The sequence below is a fragment of the Hyalella azteca genome, unplaced genomic scaffold (genome assembly GCF_000764305.2).
Source record: "Hyalella azteca isolate HAZT.00-mixed unplaced genomic scaffold, Hazt_2.0.2 contig8774, whole genome shotgun sequence".
NCBI classification, from domain to species: Eukaryota; Metazoa; Arthropoda; class Malacostraca; order Amphipoda; family Hyalellidae; genus Hyalella; species Hyalella azteca.
The window spans coordinates 1,063,959-1,088,990 of NW_025938859.1; the positions used below are offsets into that span (position 1 = coordinate 1,063,959).

At 38.3% G+C, this 25,032-nt stretch overlaps 1 protein-coding gene across 2 annotated transcripts; it reads left to right on the plus strand.

Annotated features, from left to right (window-relative positions):
- Positions 1-1,270: 1,270 nt before the first annotated feature.
- Positions 1,271-24,490, plus strand: LOC108676705. 2 transcript variants are annotated; one of them, XM_018164833.2, is made up of 13 exons: positions 1,271-1,421; positions 4,228-4,409; positions 4,931-5,017; positions 5,326-5,458; positions 5,786-6,870; positions 8,557-8,732; positions 9,663-9,769; positions 11,969-14,786; positions 15,014-15,262; positions 15,736-15,978; positions 17,132-17,304; positions 20,392-22,266; positions 22,613-24,490. In XM_018164833.2, exons 1-13 carry the CDS (start codon positions 1,362-1,364, stop codon positions 22,790-22,792), a joined length of 7,368 nt encoding a protein of 2,455 aa, XP_018020322.2. In that variant the 5' UTR covers positions 1,271-1,361; the 3' UTR covers positions 22,793-24,490. The 2 variants fall into 2 exon arrangements, with proteins under 2 accessions (XP_018020322.2, XP_018020324.2); XM_018164835.2 differs by having other exon boundaries at positions 22,138-22,266.
- The last annotated feature ends 542 nt before the right edge of the window (positions 24,491-25,032 follow it).

Below are 25,032 nucleotides of genomic sequence, written 5' to 3' on the forward strand. Positions count from 1 at the left end.
TGTTTATGCACCAATATTAATTCAGTAAATCAAACTAATTAGCGTTGATACTCATTTGCATTATCATTAATAATAATTTAAATGAATTCATTTAAATTGGAATAAACTTAATAAACAGTTAGCCATAACTTTATTCCAAGCGCACCGCTAAACCACGGCATGGATGTTCTTCCTAAAAGCATAGTTGTATAATAGAAACTTGCACAAAAAATAGCTTCCAGTGCTTGAATTATATATAATAAATTTATTTACAGCATAAACTATATTATTTAAATTTAAACTAACTGTATGCCAGTTGTACTGCGGTAAGCGACCAACGGCAGGTGGTACTGAAGGGCCTTTGAAGTGGAATGTACCTAATTGGTTAGGTATTGAAAAAATTATTTGACTACCATTTAGTATTCATAATAATTTTCACTGCCTAGCACAAGATTCGCAACTTGAGCTGCACGCGATTCACCAGGTATAAGTGGGTTGTCGCTTAAATATAATCGAACATTTTCACATTTGTGCAAGATAAAAAGCAGAAATGCCAGATATTAGCGGGTGATTAACAGTATTTGTGGAATGCGGTGGACCATCCTTTTGTACTAATAATAATAATAGCGGATTCATCGTTTAGTAGGCCGTAGGCCTGTCGCCGATTCTTAACATCACAGAATATTCACAGCTTGTTGCGGTCTCGAACTCGCAACTCACTGCTGCAATTCTGCTGTGCTTAACCGCCCGGCCTCCTTGCCGATTCTGACCAGAAACAGGCGTACTGAGCTGGGATCGAACCCGCACCTCTCTGCTCTATCTAATCTTGGTACTCTGAACTGTAACCACTAGGCCACCCTGTCCAAACATAGAACGATTGAAATCACTGATATGTCTTCGTCTGCGATTAAACAGGTAGTTTAACACTTATGCAAAATGTCATTATTTCATTGAAACTTATTCTGACGGCATTTGATATATACAGATATTTCTAAAAAAATTGTTAAAACTAACCGGTGTGTAATGAGCGATCAAATTGTTTCAAATGACCCTTAATTTCTATGACAAACTTTCTAAAAATCGATTAAAATATGTTGAGTACTCTAATATCTTTCTTAAGTGGTCATTCTGCATTTTTTTGTAAGAAAAAATGTTTCTCATCTATTTAACCATGGTTGAACTACCTACTACGTAGCTCAACCATGTATTTAATATTTTCCAAAGAGTTGCCATTTACGGACAAGGAAGACTAAAGAACTCCTGGCCAATCACCGACCAGCACCATATTCAAACGGATGTTTGTTGCGTGAGTGCCGGTATGAAGTATTACAACTGTATGTAGTGTTGTTATTCTCTTTCGGAGAATAATAAGGTTATGAGATATGGACGAAAGTTTGAATAAAATACCCGTCATTTCGGGACCGTATAGGGCAACAAAACTAGTGAGTGACCATAACCGCATAGTGTAATGCTTTTTAGTAACGTTGTTTTGTTTATGGAGTTGCCACCGCCACCGGTAGTTTTCTTTTAAGTCGATGCCCCAGTCGTCAGTTGACAACTTCAACAGTTCAACTTGACATTAAACATATCCAGTCTATGTAACATTTCTAATTCATATTATTCATTTCATATTCTTATTACCTTCTATTCTACTGACTAAATCTAAATTTATGTGTCACACCATTCTATTTATAAGGAAATATTTGTGTTTGTGTAGGCTTTAATGAAAGAATACTTTTTTTTTCATCCACAAATCACAATATTATTAATATTGTATTGAAACTTAGACAAATTTTTTTGGCCAGTGTGAAATTCTAATATTTGAATGGTTGATACATGAACATGTTCATGTACATGCCTAATGCAATACTGATTCTAGAAATTAACAATTCAAAATTTACCATTTACCTAATTTAGGCCTAGCCTAAGTGGCAATTTTTTTCAGTTGCAAGAAAAAAAAAACACTGACTTAGCTAGTCAGTGTTTTTTATAGTCAGTCTGACTATAAGTAAAAGAGGATTGGAGAAATCTGATTTTTTTTAATAGGCCTACTGTTGTTCAAACCCTCAGTTTTTTATTGAATAGAAATTAAAATCTTGTGCTTTCCAAATTCAATGTCATGTATTTATTTTGGTTTGATGAAAATTGCATGACTTGCAAATACATTAGGTCTATGTCTATTGTCTAATAATTATTTAAGTAAAAAGGGTAAACGCGGTATATTCCGACACTTTAAGGACGCATCGAGAAATGAAAAACTATAAAAAAAAACAGTATGCGTTACGTAAGTTCTGTTGCCTTCACATGACTCTCAAAACACTTCACTACGCGTCAGCAACAATGAAACGTCACAAAATGTTGCCATATTTATTAAAAAGCCTTTAGAATGGAAACCTACTAAATCCCTATATTCCGTCACTTTGTGTGGCAACATCCGACACGTGGTGAGTCGTATTGCGTCAGCGCTTCAAATTTAACTGATCCGTATTGCCGACATCCACGTGTTCGAATTCTGTTTGCTGTGTGAGCTGTATTGGGATACAACACGGCTTTGAATTAGAACACTAACGAATATTGAACACTACTTAATTACGTTTTAATTAACAGCTATTAGGCTTTTAATTAGGCAAATTTAAATTTTTGTACAAAGCTTTGAACGATCTGTGTGTGTCCAATTCAAGTTGTGTCGGAATTAGTTTTCATGTGTCTGCATGGAACTAAAACAAAGCTTAATATAAAGGAAAAACTAGAGAAGTGACGGAATTACCTACGATGTCGGAATATACCGCGTTTACCCTAATTAATTGGTGATACTTTAGATCAAGTGCAAAAAAGGGGTGTTTTTTTTAATTATATGTTTTTTTGTGGTGTAGATTAAGAATCTGAAATCCGTTTTTGGCGGTTGGCAGCGGAAATTTTTAATGGACCCTGTTCCTAACTGGACCTAACCTGCGAGGTTTTTGTTGATTGGCTAGGTTTTTCTGGCCACCGGAGGGACTCCAAACATAGAAAAAACCTAGCCGATCAACAAAAACCTTGCAAGTTAGGTCCAGTTGGGAACAGGTTCTGTTAAAAATTTCCAATGCCGACCGCCAAAAACAGATTTCAGATTCTTAATCTACACCCCAAAAAACGTATAATTAAAAAAACGCCCTTTTTTTTTGATGCACTTATTCTAAAGTAATACTAATTAATTATATTAATAACAAAATTTGAGGTTCTTTAGTGGTATAGCTATCACTTGTGTTATAAAAAATCCTTTGTGTTTGTGATTTCTTATTAAATCTTTAAGTTTGCTATTACCTAAAGTTAAAAAAAAATTCATTTGTTTTTAGATCATTTATAACATAACTTCTGTCAATGACACATTAGTTGCCAAACAGCAGCTACTGCACAGTCTGCACTTAATTTGCTGTTTATCAATAACAACCTTATAAGAAACTGTGGTCATAACAATTTTGAAGGTTCTGTTGCCACAAAACTAGAAAGTTTTTTTATTGCAACATCAGTGCTGGGGCAAAGTTAATGATATTGACTGTATTTTTTACTTTTATTCAAGATGCTGTCATTACAATGTAGTTTCATTGCTTTGATTCTGGACCAGGCAATGTTTCTTTCACTCACCAAACTTGGTTTTCCTTGTTCAATGCACCAAACTTGGTTGCTCTTGTTCAGTCTACCAAACTTGGTTGTTCTTGTTCACTCTACCAAACTTGGTTGTTCTTGTTCACTCTACCAAACTTGGTTGTTCTTGTTCACTCTACCAAACTTGGTTGCTCTTGTTCACTCTACAAGACTTGTTTGCCCCATGTTCATTCCATCTTATTTTGTTGCCCTGCTTTCCAAAACTGATTCACCATCTATTTGCTTATTTTCCCTCAGCTTGACTTGGTTGTGAGTCATTTGTTGTAGACTAAAGGCAGCCTAGCAGCCCCTCATTGTAACTATCCTAACTGCAGATTCTTGGCTGTATCCTTGCTATACTCGGGAATAAATGTTTCCATTCTATATATTTCAAAGCCATATTTGCCTTAGATTTTTCTATTATAGTGCTGTGATTTAATGAAAATATCCATAAATTTTATTTATAAACTCACTGATGTAGTGTTGGTATAATAATACTGTACAGTTCCTTTAACTTGGTCTATAGTCAATCATGAAAATCAAATTGATATGAAATAAGGAAACTACTACCTAACTTTTTAATACCAGTTTAAATACTTCACTATAATTTATCTTCTTTTGTAGTGGAATGCAGCAGTCCGGGCATTTCACTCGGGCATGCCGCTGTCACGGCACCGCAGAGGTTTGCGTATCTATGATGATTGCTTCTCTGGGTCTGAGGCTGTTGCCTGGCTTCAAAATCACCTCCGCCACAACCCCAACTTCTCCAACTCAGTCTCCCGTGAACAAACTACTGCACTGCTCAAGTAAGTTTTGCCTGAATGTTTATGAACCTGTTATGCACTGTGAATCTATGAAAGTTGATATTATTGATATTATCTCAGACTTGATTTGAATTTATTCATATATTCTAATATTTGAATTTTGAAATTGGTTTATTGATACAATTTGAAGTGCTATAACAAAGATATGCTTGAAATGAAAGGCTACTCTCTGTTTTGGCATGAATGCTAGAAATATTCCTGAAAATATTGGAATATTGAAATATTAAACTTGGATCTGCTAGGAGGGTTGAAACAATAGAGTTACTTGGACCATCTTGCAAGTTGCAGCCACAAGGCAACTGATGATTCCCAAAATTTTTTTTATAACATTGAGTGTCCCATTACTGCAAGAATAATTTCAGAATGTTAATCAAGTGTGGTTTTCAAACTACTACTCTAAATTGTACACTAATTCATGATCAAATCATTTCAGAAAGTTCATAAAGTGTGGCTGTCAAAGTAGACATGAAATTGTGTGCTCATTCATGCCTGTTTCATTTCAGAAAGTTCATCAAGTGTGGGCTGCTGGAAGATGCTGTTAGTGGAGACAGAGGATACTCTTTACAGTTCAGAGACAGAGGTCTTTATAGGTAACAAATTGGCTGAATTATTTTTATTTTATTATTTTATTGCCATGTATAAATTTATAACTATGATGTTTCCATTTTGATTTCCCTACTAGTGAGGTTGGGCATAAAAAGTTTGAAGTTGAATTGGTTTTCATGATTATTAAAGTTTTTTTTTTAGTTTTTCATGATTATTCAAAATTTAAGATGATTTGTACCATGTATAGAATTTTCCATGATGTGCTGGTTCATTTTTATTTCCTTTATAACTATATTATTTAATATGAAATGAACATTATATGCTATTTCTCACACCAATATTTTGTGTGCAGATTCAGTGGCATGTCTCCACTGAAGGCCTTGAGAACTCCTGGACGCTCAAGCTCCTCGGAGCTGAGAGCCTCCACCAGGCGTCTCCGTGCTGAACAGAACACCTTTGCATCTCCCCCTCTTGCTGATAATAAGGTAATGGACTTTCTATCTTACAAATACAAATTATTATTTAAATTTAAATAATTTAAATTTAGAATTCAATTTAAAATCCTTATCTACTCTAAGGTTTTTTCTGTATCTTTTTTATGCTTTTGGTATCCACGATACTTTAATGGTCAACTAATTGGACTGAAAATAAAGGTCAACTATATATTTTATTGTTTGCCGCCATCTTTAAATGCTTATAAATATATATTTTAATTTACTTCCATGTAGCCTGGAGTTAATTCAAAAGGAAGTTTTAAATTGCGATATGAATTTAATTTTTTTATTTGCTCAAATTTTATTGTTCAATTGCAGGTCTGCAAGACTGAAAAGAGTCTGTCAAAATGTGACAACCCTCAGGGTGTTGACGGTGAGGATTTGGAAAGACCTGCATCATTTCAGCCATCAAAATTCAACGAAAGTGACCATGTGGACAAAGCACTGAACATTCTTGGGGTCAGCAAGAAAACTTACGATCAGTACAAGATGATAGATAAAGAGAATTGCATTGATCATGGACCAAAGCTGAAGGAAAACAAGTCCAGGTTAATGTCATTCAAGTCTTCAAAGCGGCATGCGCTGCAGCCCATTGAAAATACAACTAATAATTACATAACTCAGAGAAATGAACTAGTGTTGAACACAGCCATTATTGGTAATCATAAAACCCCAGCTAATGTGTATGTCCCTCTGTCTGAAGTGCGCAAGAATTTCTGCAATGAAGACAAAATGCTGCCGGTAAAACTTTCTGCAGATATTTGTCCAAGAGATGAACGAACTAGTTCAAAAGAAAATGTGCCATCTATCTCTAGTTCTGAGTCCATTAACAACGCAGTTAATACACTTACTGAAGTGTCTCGTAATGATAAGGATGAGAAAGATAAGTATTCACGTTTGATTTCGGGCTTTTCTACGATGGATCCATCGTCTAGGACTCGAGCTAAATCATTTCTGCATAAACAATCTCGTGGCTCGAAGTATTCAAGTCTCATCCCTAAATTTGGTGAATCGGGCAAGACGGGGAATTCTCTGTATTCTTCATCCAAGACAATATCTCCCAAGTTACTGCACTCAGTCTTGTCATCTAACACACAAACTGCTAATCTGCCTAATTTCTCTTCAAAAAACACATTCAAAGCTGCTAACTTGAATGAGAAATCTGTCAGAAATGCTTTTGTAGCACATTCTGATATCAAAAACATTCAGGAAAATCAAACCATCAGCAAAAGCTCAACCCAGAAGTTCACCACTGCAGTTCGTGAGGAGGAACAAAGCAGTCACAAGTTCAGCAATGCAGTTGGTGATAGTGACACGTTACAGCCTGGATCGCAGCTGGCAAGCAAGGCATCTGTTAGCCCTGAAACGGAGCAACGAATTTACGTCGAGGCGTGGCTCGAAATGTGAGTTTTTTTTTTATATGTGTGCAATGTGCATCTGAGGATCATACTATACATCTCGCATGTCTGTTTGTTTGAAGTTACTTTTTCCTGTTTTGAACTTCCTGCTTATGTATTCATAACCTAAAAAAGTACAATTTTAATTCTTTTCACCTCTAAATCCTTGATACTGAGACCCTCAACTAATTGTGGCCACATTTTGTAGGCATGTTTTTATAAAGTTCTATTTATTACAAAATGATGTTCTAAATTGCTTCTTTCAGTAGTAATATATTTACATTAAACCATTGGCAAATCGCTGTAAGTCCAAAGCAACTTTTGCCTTTGTATGCTTACCTCAAATATCTGTTATTAAATTCTCTTTTGTTTTAGTGGCGTTCATATTTGCGGTTGTATTTTTGGCTTTATACTACTAAAACTGTTGGTTAATAATTTTTTTATTATGCGCTGGTTATTGTAGCCTTATGAACAAAATGTCTAACACTATGAACTTAGATTACCTACACTATGATTTTTTTCTCATGATCAGGCATTAATGGTAAATAAAATGATGAAAATTAAATACGTACTTTGATTCTTCTAAAATTTTTTAAAGAGGAACAAGATTTAGAAAATCTGAACTGGCTATAACTATAATGTATAAATCTAATTGTATCTAAAACTGAAATTTAACTGAAGCAATGGTTGAGCTTGACATGTATTGTATTCATCCGTATAAAGTAAAAGTATATAGGTACTGTTGTGAAATAAGTAATACATGGCAATTCAAGCTTTATTCAAACAAATGTCCGGTTACCTGAAATAAGAGTAACTGACAATAAATACTAATCAACATAACAAATATAACAACAAACAATTAAACGGCAGATTTTAAAGTCAGCATGTACGTGGTAGAAAACTTACATTACATTACGGCGGTAGTTAGAACGTGTCAGCTCGACGGGTACATTGAGACTGATACGGTATTGAAGCCAGACCATCTAACATCAGATAGTCATTTTACTATGAACTTATTCATATAGAAATCAGGACTATATTACAACAGGTAGGTACTAATACATATACGGTATGCCTATGGCAGAATTACTTTTAACAAATAATTGGAATAACGTACATTACCCGGGTATCACATATGTCCTGTAACTACTGCAATTAAACTAGATTGAGATCCATGCTTTTATTGAATAATAGCCAGTATTTTCAATTTACTCTCAAGATGCCTAGCCTTAACCTTGGCAAAGAATTGGGTGCAGTCTCGCTGCGTCTAGCCCATTATATGCCTTTAATGAACGAAATTTGTTTATGTTAAAATTTTTAGATTAGATCTTGGACAACAAGCAACTTTGTAATATATACACTTTCGCCCTCGTACTGTTTTCAATCAATTACATCCTCGACCTTTACTTTGAAAACTATATAATTATAGGTGTGTTAGCTACAAGATCTCACTTGCTGAATTAAGCATAGTAAAAGAAGTTGCTTTTTTCTATGGGACCATTTTTTGATTATGAATGTATTTTCAGCAGATAATGCAAGTTTAGCAAACACTCGAGAGAGTGTGAGTAGGACGAGAAATAATTTCAATGTTACTTGAATATTTCTTGACAATATTATGATAGGGAATCATTCCGTGCTATTTCCTCTAATTTATCAGGTGTTTTACATATAATTAATGTTATTATTTTGCAGCATGGAGAAGCTGATGTATGGATGTCCCTTGTCGCTGCCCCGCCTGCTGGTGCACGGCATGACGCTGCGCCACAACCAGCAGCAGGTCTCTCGTAGGGGCGTGGTGCTCGTCCCTGCTGAGCACCCTGACGACCTCCCCACCTGGGTGCTGGCTGCTATGAGGTTCCTTGCTCACTGTGAGTCTTGATTATTGTCTTGTATTCGTCGGTTCCTTGCTAACTGTGAGTCTTGATTATTGTCTTGTATTCGTCGGTTCCTTGCTCACTGTGAGTCTTCATTATTGTCTTGTATTCATCGGTTCCTTGCTAACTGTGAGTCTTGATTATTGTCTTGTATTCGTCGGTTCCTTGCTAACTGTGAGTCTTCATTATTGTCTTGTATTCATCGGTTCCTTGCTAACTGTGAGTCTTCATTATTGTCTTGTATTCATCGGTTCCTTGCTAACTGTGAGTCTTCATTATTGTCTTGTATTCATCGGTTCCTTGCTAACTGTGAGTCTTCATTATTGTCTTGTATTCATCGGTTCCTTGCTAACTGTGAGTCTTCATTATTGTGTTGTATTCGTTGCATCCTTGCTCACTGTGAGTTGCATCCTTGCTCACTGTGATTTACGTCCTTGCTCACTGTGAGCTAAATCCTTGTTCACAGCAGGTTCTCACCATCATATTATAATAGTCAAATTCTAGTTCACAGCAAGTCTTACATTTTAGGATCTAGGTAATTTTTTAATTAAAACTCTTTGACTTACTTGAGGCTGATTGTTATGATGTTGTTTTGCTCGCTCAAATATGTTGATTTCAGGTTGAATAATGACAACCATGCAAATTTCAGGTTAATTAATTAATTGAATTATAAGCACTTCTGGGTTAACATTTTTTCACCAAATTTCTGCATAATACTGAGTTTAATGTTTTCTGATTGATTGCTGATGCTTGATGATTCGTAGGTTGCTACCAATCTACGAATTCAAGCACAAACATATCTAGCTTAACACAGACATCAGCTGAACCCAAACCTCCCAGCCGATACATGACCTTTATCAATTTGTTCAGGACCGTCGTTAATTTGACGCTTTGCAGAGCCTTCATGTATTTAGTTGTTTGCAGGGCCGTCGTCGTGCTCGGAGCAGTCAATGGAGGGGTGCAGTGTGCCCAACTACCCCGGGGTGGAGGTCGATGTCTACAGGATGATCAAGGATTACTTCACTCATCAGGTGCGTACTGGTCTCTTCATCTGGACTCACACGCACTTCAGTGCAAATAATGGCGTACGTTTGATTAAAGACCAGAGCATGCTTTTTATCAATAATCTTCTTCTTCGTTTTTTCAATAAGTCAAACAAAATTTCTTGCTGACGCAAGAAGATCAAAAAGCAGGTTACCAAATAACATTTTTAATGGAATGCGACGTTTCGAAGATGCAATTTTCATTATCAAGAAGGTGAAGGTTTTTCAACACTTGAAATTTAACTTCGTAAATAACAGTAGTACAAATCTAGGGTATTGTGATACAACTTGAAATCTAACAACAACTAATCTAACAAATTACTCTGAAAATAATTTATAAAATATAAGTTCGGCTTTATATACTCATCTGGACTGCTTCAATAACTAACTATGTTGTTAATAAAATCCTCACGTAATATTAAAGAAGGTTGTAGACTTCTTCAAAATATAAACTACATTGGTCTAACTAGCACGACCTTAAGCCACCAACTCACATGCCACCTACAATCTGGAGGACCCAAGAACCACATGCGGGAGGCTCACAATGAGACCATCACCCGAGCGACATTGGAAGCCTGCACCAGCATAGTTATGCGGTGCCCTGACCCATCGAGACTGGCGATGGCTGAGGCCCTCATTATCAAGAGCGAGTCTCCAGTTATCAAGAGCTGAGGCTCTCATTATCAAGAGCGAGTCTCCAGCCATCTACCTCCAAAATACGGGATTCGTCCGGACGCCAAAATTATTTTCAGAGTAATTTTAACACGTTGACTACGAAGTGGTACATATGCCTACCACGAAATGTATTTCTCCAGGAAGTAGTGGTACATAATTCAGGTTGCCTAAAATCGGCCAAATCCGAGAACAAAAAAGGCCGATAACTCAAAATATACTAGTTTATTTGTAGGTTCCGCTATAAAAATTCCATTTATTTTATTTTTGCAGTATTTAAAATTTAATTAGGAAGTACCCCCATCATAAATTTTAGCCGGCTAACGCAATTGAGAAAAACTAAATCACGGAATTTGTCCGGGAAAAATGGCCGTCTGGCAACCCTGTTTAAAAACAGTACAAAAAATGTAATAATAGTACAAGATGAAGCAATCGTAGGCAACGTGTTAAGCATTTATTTAAATTGTATCCACAATACCCTTGATTTGTACTACTGTCATTTCCAAAAGTTTAATTTCAAGTGTTGTAAAACCTTCACCCGCTTGATAATGAAAATTGTTTTTTTAAACGTCGCAATCAATTAAAATGTTATTTGGTAACCTTTTTAATCTCCCTGGGCCAGCAAAAAATTTTGTTCTACTCGTTGAAAAAACGGATATGAAGATTATTGATAAAAAGCATGCTCTGGGCCTATACTTTCCAAACAAGTTAAAGAGATCGTAAGTTCATCCTCCAATCATTGACGGACTTTCAAGCCAAATCCACCAATCATAGACAAGAAAATAGAGCGTAAGTACTTACGTTCACCTTGCGAGTTTTGAAAGTATGGCCCGTCTTTGCCTATCCGTCTTCAATCACACATGCACAAAAGAAAAGCTTTTGCTGAATTACACCAATACTGGCGTAAGTACACCTAGTGACAGAAATACGCGTAGTGGCCTAAGTACCTATATATGAGGCGCAAGTACACGAAGCGGTTCAAGTACGCGCATAGCAGTCCAAGTACATGTAGCTGCCTAAGTACGCAATTTGTAGCCAATTTCTCGTCTGTGATTGGTGGGATTACCTTGAAAAACCGTTAGCAATTGGCCAAAGTAGTTACTATTTATGATAGTGTGGTTCCTGCTGTTAGTTACCATTCTTGAGGTGAATTGCACTTGTTCTGAATATGAAAGTCATTCATTATTTCCTACGATATGATGCTTCTAGAGAAGTGGTTTTCAATCTGGAGTAAAGTACCCTTTGTTGCGCAACGGCTTATAGAATTGCTTTTATAAAATTTACAAGTTTAATTTTTTCTCCTAGCATTTGATCTTTACTATTTGCATAATATTTAAGTGTTCATGTTTTGTAGGTATATATAAAAGCATTGCTTCCTCATTAACACCAGACGCATTAATGATACATCATTTTCTTGTGGAAAGTTGTAGAAATAAAATTTACACAAGAAAAATACAAATAAAAAGTGTAATGCGGATACTTTGCAGTAGTTTTATTCCAGTTCTCTTTTTTCAGCCGTTACCTGTGATCCCTACTCCCTTGGCGACGGCCCTACTGGAGATCATCACCGCCATGGAGTTTCTGGACATTAGCTTCAGGGATCCTCGTGAGAGATTCTCCCTTCGCCGACAGCACCAACTGGCTGTTGGTAGCACCGAGGATCAAATCTCCTACACTGACGATCTCCTAGCATCTGATGAAAGTCTAAGACCAAAAAGAGTGTCTGGCACCTCTAATGCAGGTCAAGTTAATCGTTTAGGAGACGGCGCAGTGAGTGTCTTTGCTACTCTTCCGCGGTCCACTGGGAAGACATTTACAAAAGAAAGAGAAATCGCTGACAAACTTGAAAAGCGAGACTCAGTGGAGGACCTCATGTTGAACATGAGCATTGGCGGGATTAATCAATACCAGGACTGTGAGTACACGGATTTCGAAACGGATGCTCTACTCAGCTGTGGCGATACAGAAACCAAACCTGAAATAGGGCCAAGGTTCTTGAATGCCAGCTATGATAAGGCTTGCAACCACTCCCCCACATCACGCTCAAAACTCCCTGCTGCTCTTGATCCTGTGTGGTGCACTGAACGAGAGTCGGAAGCACCATCTACCAATTTGGTGCATGAAAGCAATATTCTCAGCCAACAAGATACTCGAACTGAAAGTCGCAAGTTTGAGGCTAATCATATTGTTGATTCTGAAGGTCCGTTACATGTTCCCAGTCATTCATCTCGTTCACCTTCTGATGTGAATTACAACCTGAAAGAGCTTTCATCAACCAATATAAGTCACATTGAACGCTTCACTTACAAGAACAGCAATGATGAATATGTGAGTGGTGACGACGTGAGAAGACGCAAGAACAAAAGGCGCTTTTTCTCTAAGCTCTCAAAGAAGAAAGATTTTCCTGACAGGTGTGGAGAGCCTGATTTGCGTCGTTTCTCTATTTACGAGTCTTTACATTCACTCCCAGGAGATGAGAATGTACATAAAGAAATAGATTCCCCCGTATTTGAAGCGGGACCAGGTTCTGGAAACAGTGGCAACTGCGAATCGCGCAAACGTTCATACTCTGCACGATTTTCTGTACAGCAAGCAGGAAAGATGAATAGCAATGGAAATAGGGCCATATATTTGCCTTCTCAAGACAATAACGCTGCAAGAGTAAATTATAGCAGTTTTCAAAGTGCAGGTGATCTACAGGCTTGTAAACATTTGTCAGTGTCGCAGCAAGAGTTGGTTGTGCATCCAGAGCGAATTGATAGTGTTGAGTTGCCTCCAAACTCTTGTTTTGAGACAGCATTTACTTCTGACAGTCCTAAAACGCGCATCATTCCACAAAAGTCTGTGGATACTCTGCACCTGGCACAACTGAAAAGTAGATGGCGTGGAGGTTTTAGTACTTCAGCAACTAGACCCAAGAGCATAGCTGTCATTCCCAATGACGAGTTTGTCCTTAATTCTCTACATCTCGGACAGTCTGCCTTCGGTAGTGTTTCTTGCAACAATAGTCCATTGTATCTGTTGTCCCATAGAACCTCTTTTGACATTCCATCCAAAGCAAGATCACCTGATGATCACCAGCAGGACTTGCCTAAACAACGTGACCATTGCTTCAAGGCCCCGCCTCCTCCCCCTCGCCGCAAGTATCAGTTGATGATGATGCATGATGCGTCATTCGGGAAGTCTCACTCGACTGGCGATTTGAATTCTGCTCAGGAATGGCTAGCTGAACGGAGACTGCAGCGCTATGACAGTCGCGGTGAAAGCTGCTTCAGTGTTGACTCGGAAAAAAGTGACTTTAGTGTTTCCACCCTTACAGATGGCCGCTGTAGCAGCAGCTCTGGTCTCCCCAAGAGCAGAAGTCTTGTGCATAAAGTGCGAGACTCACTTCGACGAAAGAAAGCCAAAATCAAGGAAGGTGCTCGTTTGAAAAAGAATGCAAAGGATTTTGTTACATTGCCATCGAGTCAAATGAATCTGAGCCCCAAACAAACGCCCTTGGACGCCTCGTCACCAAACTACTCAACTAATGCTTTGTGCAAAGGCATGATCCATGATAACTCTTCATCAGAGGTCCACGTTGCTCGAGTTGTCTCGTCTGACCGAGGCTACTTAGTGCATCAACAGAATGTTGATACGTTGCGTCGCCTGAGAGCTTCGTCTGGAGGATTTAACAATCCTGCTCTTGTCGAAACTCCCGGTGCTCGACTTGTGCAGCGTACGAAATCTGGCGGTTTTGTGAATTTAGGTCTCGCGTCTCCGTCAGTCGAGGAAATCTTGAGCCTGTCTTCTGGTCGAGACTCGGCACTCCCTCCTTCAGCTGAATCTCCGTTCAGTCCATCTGACTGGAGCGACTCTTTCTCCATTGGGTCAGCATGTGCATCTTCTTCCACTGAAGGTCCTGGTCCTTCTAAATTAATTCCAACTGATGAAGCACAGGAAGGTCGATTGCAAAGAGTCATAATGCCTCGACCATATCTTTCTCCTTTCACTGGATGGTCATCAGAATCAACTGTGAATTACTGCACCAACCTCTCGACACATTATGCATCTAATCACCAGCTCACGCAGCAAACTACAAATAATAAGAAAAATAACTCAGCAAGTGACTCTATTTCTCCTCACGATGGTAGAAGTAGTCACAGAAGTGCCTATCTCCAAACTTCTCTAGCGTCCACCCCATTACCGCCCACACAGCGGCTGGAGTCCCGGTCCAATTCCCTATCAAGTTTGTACACTACAGCCCTGACATGTTACGATGAGTCAGATCCTCACCCACTGACTGCAACTCATCTTATTGATGGCACGCTTACTCAATATTCTTCCCTCAAAGGTGTGTGAATTGTAAAGGCACAAGGTGTTTTTTTTCAACTGCAACTTATGAAGACTTCTTTTCATTTACATCTAGATTAAATCTTCATCATTCATTGCTAAACTTGGGCTTTATTTTGCAAGTACGTTCAGGATTTTTTTTATGTATTTCGTTGTTTATTAAATGCTTTCTTTGTATTTTCGTGTTACATTCAACTATTTTCTGACCTCACTTCTTTCGTTCATTAGGTGCTGATGCGGGTGGGTCTGACTGCAATCAAGAATGCCCTCTGCCATCAAAAACATCCGCTCACAAAATGCATTCCTCGGTTGGAAGCGAAGAAATTACACAGCAAGAAATATGCAACACAGCTTTTGTTCATCACTCCTCTGAAACTTCAAGTGACAGTTTGGATGATCATTGCAAGACCTCAAATATCGAAACATCCCTGGAACCTGATCCTTCTCCATCAATCACTGATGTCCCCTCCAATAATCGTGAGCCATTTTTATCAATCGCTTATGTCCTTTCTGTTGATGATGAACATGTGAACCAGAAAATATGGTATATTGGTATAAATGACCTATGTGCATGTTCACGTCTTCTTTAATTTTTGGGACTTGAGGATAGCGTAGACATGATTTATTCAGGCCACCTACTTGTGCTAGAATGTTCAAGCAATTTGGCGTACATTTTTCCTGTTAATAAACATGGTTTGAATGTAAAATTCCGGGGCCGTACTACCGAAAATAGTTACGAGTTTGGTTGCTCCATCAGCCAGTCTATCACGCATTTCAAGCTAAACCCACGAATTACAGATGAGAAATCGTCCGTTACCTGTATGAAGGCCGCTATGTGCACTTCGCTTGCGGCATGTGCTTATTCCGCTACATTTATTTCAGCGAATTTGATGGTATACCGCCGCTCTACATCAATCGTACTATATTTTCACCAACCACTGACATTACAGGTGCAGGTACCGACACAACAGCAGTCGATGTACCCGCGAGGGGCCGCGACCCCGACTGGCTGGAGGCCCCTCGCGTGTACACGCCTGAGGGCCGCGACCGTCTGCTGGTGTGCGTGCAGCTGCTGTTGTTGCTCCTGCAGCCTGTAGCGCGCCGGCGCCTGCACCTGCTGCTGCGCCTCCTGTACAAGATGAGCAACAACAAGCAGCTGCAGCTGAGCCAAGCACCTGCTCTCGTTGCGCCAGGTGTATATTTATCCCGTGTCAAATGATTCATGTGTTGATGTATTGCCAGTGTTATACCCACGAATAAGGCTGTATAACGTTTATGATGAAATCAATTTTTTGGAATAGCATGAATGCAAAAAATTACAATATTTAATGCTACACAGAGTATAATTTGACTGTGTTTGTATCGCCAAAATGTTATCACTAAAGGTTACCACGTTACTCTGTTCATGAGAAGTATGCTTCAAAAATTTGATGAAGACCGACCCAATACGTACAAAAAAGACCATGCAGTCTAATATGCCATATGCACCTGTTCATATACTCAGCTTTCCTATCCCAATTGAACAATACTAACTCCTAATGAATACAAGCTGTTAGTTGGCCCAGGATCAACAATACAATGTTCAAGATTCTCACTATTATCTGTTAAATGGTGCGTACATTTTTCTATGAACTATAAATGGGTACCTACGGTTGGGTATAGGTACCGTCAATTGAACAAGTAAAATAGGCGCTTATCATATAACTTGAAAGATGATTTGAACATTTCAAGAAAGTTGTGCTGTGGTCGAAGGATCAAAACTGGTGCAGATTTTTTTTTCTAATTAAATTTGCTTACATTCCAATATTTACTAGATGCTGTTTCTACTGTAGCAACACTGTTAGAAAAATTACCGTTCACGGTATTACCGACGTTACAGTGGCCGGTCGGCACGTGAAAAGAAACACCGTGTCGCCATTTTTATTCTAATTTAACACTAGAAATCCGTAAAACATCTGATAAAAACGGCGAAACAGTTTATTTTCGCGGGGCAACCGGCCCCCAGAACGCCAGTGGGACCGTTTTTGCACCGTTTTTTCCAACTGTGAACTTACAACTGGTTATTGAATTAAATTTGTCTATGGAGATCCAAATTTTAACTGATAATTTGATACTCGTTAGATAGTGTTCCCTGTGTGACAATTTGTTATTGTGTTTTGATGTGTGTAAAGTTCTGATATTCTAAAACTCTTTAAATAAAAGTTTCTTTCGAGGAAATTTTCAATTGGCTATTGGATATCTCCAAGTATATCCGGATTCAACATTTTTCTTCTTTGGGAGGTGTTCTGTGGCTATTGGATTTAATGTTCTTGAAGAGATCCTAGTTCTTATTGGGCTTGTTTACAGGTGGTGCGTTGATGAGCACACGGCAGGTGGTGATGAACGACTTCAGCTGGTGCGTGTTGCGTGGTGGTGACGCCAGATGGCGCCGCCTCATCACTCTCCTTGTAGACCAGCACCACACTCTGCTGTCGCCCTCACCACACCTCGCTAGGGCTGTCACTGACAACCTTGCTCAGGTACATCATCTGTGGTAGTGCCCGGCAGAGTGGCATTCGAGAGGGGTAATATTGGAACAACTGCGCATATTAAATGGGAGCTAATAATCAAAAACTACATTTTCCTTGCGGTATTACCTGATGGTTTGGAAATAATCAAATTACCAGGCTGGATCAATCTTGAATATATCAACCGCCATTCCTAGAATTCCAGCATTAAATGGTGGAAAGAAGTCGTATCCATCATCATGGTCTTCAGTAGTAGCCGGGGACGTGCGCCGTGTGACCAGAACTTTTTGCCGCAACGAATTAATAGGTTAAAATCGATTTAATTTGTACCAAAGTGTTTGAAATGCGCGATAAAGTTTGCTTAAATCGTAGATTTTTCTGAGTATGGATGAGAGACTCGTTTATCTATTCCTAAACGGGTCAACTCCCCATAAGTTTGAATAGGACAGTTTTGGGCGTCCAAACTTGAGGAGCAGCAGTCAGCTTTTGTAGTGTTAATTCTTAAGTGTTTTACTTTTTGAAATTTATATTAAAATTGCATAGACAACATAAAAATTCATTTACTTTTCTCGTTATCGTGTTTTAGTCTACTCTACTTAATATCATCATTTATTTAACATCTAATAATATGTACATATCTTGCCTGGCTCAGCAATTGATGGAACTTTTAATAACATTTTTTGACTCGTCTGATCATCATTTATCAGCGTCAATCGCTCTAATTTCTTAAACTAAACAATAAAGCTTGTCATCCACTAACATGCTCCGCTAAATCTAAATAACCGCCAGCAGTGACAGTTCATTCACTCATTTGTGTTCTTCATTCATGAGTAAGGCTTTCATGGCATTCATACTCTCGTTATGAATACATATTTCTGAGTGGAATTTCTTGCGCCATTTGATCTTTTTAGGCTCTGGGCTGTACTATCAAAAATAGCTACAAGTTTGTGACTCTGTCAGCCAATCACTGACGTCTTTGCAAGATAAACCCACCATTCGCAGATGAGAAATCGCTCGCTGCGTGTTATTAAGGGAGAGTGATTTCTGAAAGTATGGCCCCTGATCAAAGTGTGGTTAGGTTTGTGAAAACATTCATCTACACAAAGATTATGCTCCCTAGTGCGACTGCAACTTATTTACCGAACTGAATTTGGAGTTGGTTCAGCTACACGTCTCCGAGGATCATCTTCCAAGGAGCAGTGTTGCATTTTGTAGTATTCTGGTAACGTGTGACATGATCTATGAATACCACGTATAGTTTTGCTGTGAAAACACGACACGTTCACTGCAACTTACAAGATTCTTCAAATTGATTTCACTGAATATTATACCGTCTAAGCGAAACATTTTGCCAGCTCTCAACAAGAAATTGTTCACGACGTCGACGCAAAATTGTAAGAAAAATAATTGAAACAAGAACGTCGAGGACAATTGGAGAAATGAAGCTGAGACAATTGAAGTCAGAAGGTCAATGACAAGCAACAACAAGAGGATAACAATCGCGCCTGCTGAACTGAAACACAATTTCATCATTACTGAAACTTCTGGACTGTGACAGTCTGGACTCTCATCTCGTTCTGCCGGTATCATGGCACCGCATTCATTATTCCATTAAATTCATTCCTTATTAAGGCTTGACTTTTTCTCGTGCTTGGTTGCTTATGCTCGTCTTATATATAAATTCACTTTCTGCCTATATTTCCTTGGCACTAATTTGCATGCAAATACGCTATAGAGAAACATTTCACGTCACTTAATATTTCTTTATAATTCATGTTTCCAATAAATAATATTGAATTTCAACTGTTATTGATTGAAACTACTGTTCGCTTTTGTTTATTACTATAAGGAATTTTAAATTAGGGCTCTTGCTTATAATATTTATGTAGGATAGATTGCAGCTAATGACAATTGATCCCTATCTCATGCTAGCGTTGTGATCCTAACAGTTTATGCTGAAGAATCATGAGTTTTGTTTCTGATGCTTGTGGTTGGAAACTGGTAAAATATTTGTTTAGCAATACTCTGAAGCGTAATGATCATGTTCCATATTTCATCAGCTACACTTGCGACTTCACTCATTTAATGCACCAGATTTATTTAAATAGTGAATTTCATCCCAAAGAATTTGTTTGATTTCGTAATACTTGTTGGGATCATCATAACTATCAACTTTTTATTTTATCAAATTTCTTTGTTGGCGCATATTGTCTTCATTACTTATCGTCTATTCATATTACCTTTATTGCGCATTGCCTTCATTTCATATTTTCCTTAAATGGACACTTGTTTACTGCATATTGCCTCTAATGCACATTGCCTTTATTTCACATTTCATCACGCATGCCTATTCACCGCTGATATAAGCTGTGGTCTCCACGAACCAGCCTGCTGGACAATGGAAGCTTCTTGCCAAAGACGCACTAACGACAGCATGAATTTTAACGCTTCTCATTAATGATTAATTGAATGCAAAATAGATTTTATTAATAATGTAAATAATTTTAAGCCTTGCTGTGTAGGTGACGGCTGTATTGAATTGATTTTTTTTTTCAATTTTCATTATTTTTTATCTACTAGAAAATCGTGTCTAAACTTCATATCCTGCACATATCATTATCTGTTCAATCATTGCGTTTGTGAAACGATTGCTTGAAAGTTCACTTTTTTGCTTCACTATTCCTTGCTCATTTCTATCATTCTGAAATTCTGGGCCTCGTCTTCTATTTAGCTTCTGCACATCAGCTTCTTTGTTGTTCACTTTTTATTTGAACTATCAGCCTCTGACTCTGGGTGTAGCTCTATGTCTGCTGCCACTGCCGTTCTAGAACGCTAGAACGTGCAGATGCGAAACTACGTTCTAACTTCAACCTTCTATGTTCATTTTTTGCTCTTTTAGAATCAGTGCCTCGTTTGTCACCTTTTGTAATCAATCTTCCATGTTCACTCGTTGCACCTTCCTACTGAGCGCCTCACTCGTCACCTTTTGTAGTCAATCTTCCATGTTCGGTTGTTCACTCTTAGCACCTTCTTACTGAGCGCCTCACTTGTCAACTTTCGTGTCAATCTTCCATGTTCACTCGTTGCATTTTGACCCAGGACGCCCAGCCTCCCAGTGACGACGGCGCGACCGTTGCCTGTTCTCCTCACCGCGCCAGCGTCTCCGCAAGGTCCTGGTCGACAACGGCCAAGAATCTTGATCAACAATCTTGCGTTTATGTTGCTGAAACGTCTATTGCTGTGAATGATAGCAAAGGTTCATTGGTGAACCAAAGGAGACCCAACTATGATTCGGCAAAAAACTTGATAAAAGATTGCCATGCTTTTACGCAGTGTAAAAATCCCAAGACCAATAACACGGAAACCAATGTGAAGAAGGTTGATATAAAAGAAATCAGTGTTGCTTCTAATGCTGTTACTCCTGCATGTGAAGTTTGCCCTACGGATGTTGAGCAAAGAGAACACAATAATTCTAAAGATGAGCTTGTTAACCGTGATTGTTCAATCGCGATGAAAAGAGTTGATGAACCTACCATTAGCAAAAAAAGATTGGGTAGTTACAGTCGTTTGCAAGCTGAACTACCTGCCCGCGAAAATATCGAGTCCGCTGCCAATGAACAACAAACGATTCATCATCAACTTAACATGCCCTACAATCGGCAATCGAAAGAGTGTGTCCCCATTAGTTGTCAGGCAAGCTTAACGGCGGTCGATGTAAATTCTGCTAAACGACCTGGCGGTACTGGAACTGGTATAACAAAGCCAGAAATTGCTGAAGGTGAATGTTTAATCACCTTTGAAGCGATAGATAATAATCATGCTGAATTAGATACGGGTGTTGATGCTTCACAGTGTTTCTACTATGATGCACTTGATGAAAGTCCTGAAGCTTCTGATAGCTCTTGCCACAAAGTTCACGGTCGTGAGAAGTGCACGGTTTCTAAAAACTTTCATTGCAACACTTCAGTTGGGTGTCATCGCAATTCTGCTAGTTGCAATAATCTAAATGCTTCAAACATGTGTCATCGCAATCGCTGCAATCACAATGATACCTCCTGTTGCATTCATCGCAATACTCAATGTTACAGTAATTGCAGTAGTTCAAGTTGTAAGCACGGCCGAAGTTTTACTTGCCGTAAGACTAACTGCAACAGGAGCTATAATAGCCACTGCCATTACGCTGACCAATATGAACGCAGTGTTTCTCCAGCTTCATTCCACGACTATGATGCTAATAACGTGAATAATATCAACACATTTCAAGCCACGAGAAAAAGAGATCAAGTAACTGATACTCGAACTAAATATGACTCTCTACACCATTTGGTCTCTCCTGTGAATTCGGGCAGAAGAACTACTGCAAATAAATTCATCACTTCTTTGAACCACGTTAGTGGCGAAAGACTCTCTCTTCACTCTGGTGTACCTCGACGATGCTCGTGCCAAGAAATTTACCGTTCTGACTATGAAGATGAAGGGCTTTGTGAGCGCAGGGAAATGGAAAAGACTCTGAATAGTCTCTGTAAAGGGACGTCTCTCCTATCTATACCGAAGCACATGGCAGGTGCTGCACACAGTAATCGGAGCAAGACAGTTCTCCCTCGGCTTGACTGCGAATCTCAAACCGAAAGTGAGGAACGATCTATCCGATGTCTCCAGACAGGCACACGGAGATCAGCTTTCTTGGACGATCACTTGACAATCGATGGCGCGTGCCACTCGCCACGTGCGAGAAGAAACGTCGAGAGTCTGGCCACTTTGCCTCGCCGTAAAGAAATGACGAAATATTGTGACAGGGCAAGTAAGGGTTACATGTATGCTGGAGTTCCTAGTTATTGTGTGCAGGTGGACGCAGCTGAGTGGCAACGACAGAGATCAATGCAGGAACAGGGACATCATCTCCTACAGTTGCTGCTGCAAATCATCAATGACCGTAAACTATCGCTGGCTGACAAGAGGGAAAAGATTTCTCAGGTTTGTCATATCTCTAGGGTATCGTAAATACCAAAGTTGTAATAATATTGATATTGTTAATTATACCTGCAAACTTTTATGGCAATTCATTTTGTTCATTGTTCCATTTACCAATCTTGGCCGCTGTCCAATAGCTTGAACAAATAAATACAGTTGAATGAATTTATTTGAAAAAATATTCTAGAACCAAACAAGCTATCTTTGATTGTTGCGTTGAATTTTACCCATATTGACAACACTAACGATACATAAATACATGCACTTAAAGTAAGAATAAAGATACCTTCTTTAAGTAATAGTATGCATTTAAAGAAGCTATCTAACATATGTTTTTCTTTATTCACAGTTTGCCGGACTGTACCCAACAATATACGTTGAAAACGTTTCTGTAGTGCCGGAAGAACTGCGCTGTGCCACTGCCTCGCCCACGGCAAACAAGAAAAAAAGCGGGCGAGCTCTACGAAGCCTGCTGCGCCTTTCGTCTTGGTCGCATCTCACGAAGCAGAAGACCAACTCCAGGCTCTAAACTTGTTAATTCCGACTCCTCAAAATTGATGTGATTCCGATTTTTGATGTCTAATTTTCGTTGATCGGAAGCACTGCTTTCAGTACTGTGTAGTTTTTGCTCGTTTTTTAATATGACTATAGTTCTTTGTTTGGTTTGACTGTACTTAACGAAGTTGAAAGAGCTTGTTGATGAGGTATCATGTATTTTGGTTACATACAAACGAGTTGTTTTAATTATCAATAAGCATGTTGCAAGCAGTGTTATTTAACAACGCATAAGGCACTATGACTTGAATTTTAGCCCTTAATCTATAATTCTATTTTATCCCATCTCTTCTGTGTCTGTCAGTTCATATTTTGATGACGTCAATTAATGGATTTAATTGATGACAAAATTATGATTATTAATCATTGGAAAGTAAGTTTAGTATATAAATTTTAAGGGTTTGTATTTCACTCCATTTTTTTAAATTAAAATGTGGGAAATTAAGTTGTACCCAATCATCGCGGAGACATTATCAAACTGATGACTCTATGGTGCCTCTTATGTATCGGCCCTTAGTCGATTTTCAGCATGAAATTTGGAGGCTGATCCTGGATTTCCATTTGAGAATATTTGATTAGCGTACCCTCGAACAATCGCACTCTTAATTTTCTTTCTTATACGGCTTCTCATACTCGCTACTTATATTCTTCTCGAATAATTATTTACTTCGCCATTCTCGATCATTATTTGAAGCACCTATTTTATTGCCCTTTTAATTACGATTGACGATACTTAAAATTATCTGAATGTATTGACCTTGAATTGTCTAGTTTTTATATATTTTCTGTCTTCGGGAACTTCTCATACTTACACTCGTCTGAATTCAGCAGTTTGTAACAGCTATGTATCGCTTAGAATTAATTTCTGTACAATTAATTACTGCGACATTTCGAACATAATTTAAAGCACTTATTTAGTAACTTCTTAGGATTTTTCTCCAATTCACTGTGCCAATAACTAATGATAGGATTATGATTTATTTTGGTTCTCTATACAGACGTACGGAGAGATAGAAATAAGTATTTTTAATAACCTTGATCCAATTTGTGAACACATTCCATTGCTTGTGCAATGAAAGAGTAGAGTTGTTATTTCAGCACAATTTAGTTAGAATGTAATCTAAATGAAACGTTCAATTCAATGAAGACTGCGTAGCTAATCCTTTCACAGAAACTGGAACTGCCATTTCAACGGCGACTTTTAGTTATAAATTTTTCAGGATGGCGATAAGCTAATTATAGTCTTTATAATCAAGTGATCTTATCTTTCAATCCATTTACAACCTTACGTCCTCGACGGCTAGCGCTGCACACAAGCGACAGTACAGAATGTTCACAGTTTGCGTGGATTTGAACCCGCAGCCTGTAACTATAAAGTCGCCGCGCTTTACCACTGAATCAAACCAACGCTGACTTTGGTTCAATTTCGTTTACATCTTTCTCTCAATCTGCAGATGTTTGTGTTTTTTTTTTTCTTTTCCAGGACTAGCGCATTCTTTAATCTGTCTTCGTAACGAGTGAGATTTTCCCCATCTTATCATGGGTTTATACGCCTGTCTCATATTGTCGATCCTAGTTAAATTTTAAACATGATTGACTATTTTACCAATATTTTTAATTGTGCTTGAAAATGGCAACATACTTCATTTCTAAGATAAACCTCATGTTTTGATGTGTATTTTATTAGCTCCCTAATATGGACCATGTGAAACTAATGAACACGCTCTTTATTATGTGAATCTTCGTTGCTGATTTATTATTTAAACTTCCACGCAGTGTACGGTTAAACTGACATCTGGATATTATTTCACACGATTATTTAAGAGGATTTCCCTTCTATGGTTCACATGCGTACAAGTGTACGTTATTGGTATAGTTAGGCAGAAATCCTTTATGCAAGTTTGATTGAAAACTAGAGAAGGCTTTTTACAAACAATTTTTTGTTTGTTTTATGTTTCAATAGGTCAAACGAAATATCTTGCTAGCGTTGGGAGATCAAACTTTGCTTACCTGCAAGCAATAAAATTGTTAATAATGACCATCTCTGGTCCGAACACAAATTTGCATAAATATGCCTTATTAAATGAAGTCTTTCGATCCTTGACTTGATTAGATGCGCAATAATTTCTGAATTCATGGTTCCTGCTGCTTTACATAGCGGATTAATTGGCATGTTTATCAACATTGAAGTATCAGTGTATTTTATTTTGCAAG

Coding starts and splice junctions, on each gene's coding strand:
- LOC108676705 (XM_018164833.2), top strand. CDS start 1,362: ATGGACGAAAGTTTGAATAAAATACCCGTCATTTCGGGACCGTATAGG. Junction 1,422..4,227: donor CGTATAGGGCAACAAAACTA/GTGAGTGACCAT, acceptor CTTCTTTTGTAG/TGGAATGCAGCAGTCCGGGC. Junction 17,305..20,391: donor TCACTGACAACCTTGCTCAG/GTACATCATCTG, acceptor ATTTTGACCCAG/GACGCCCAGCCTCCCAGTGA.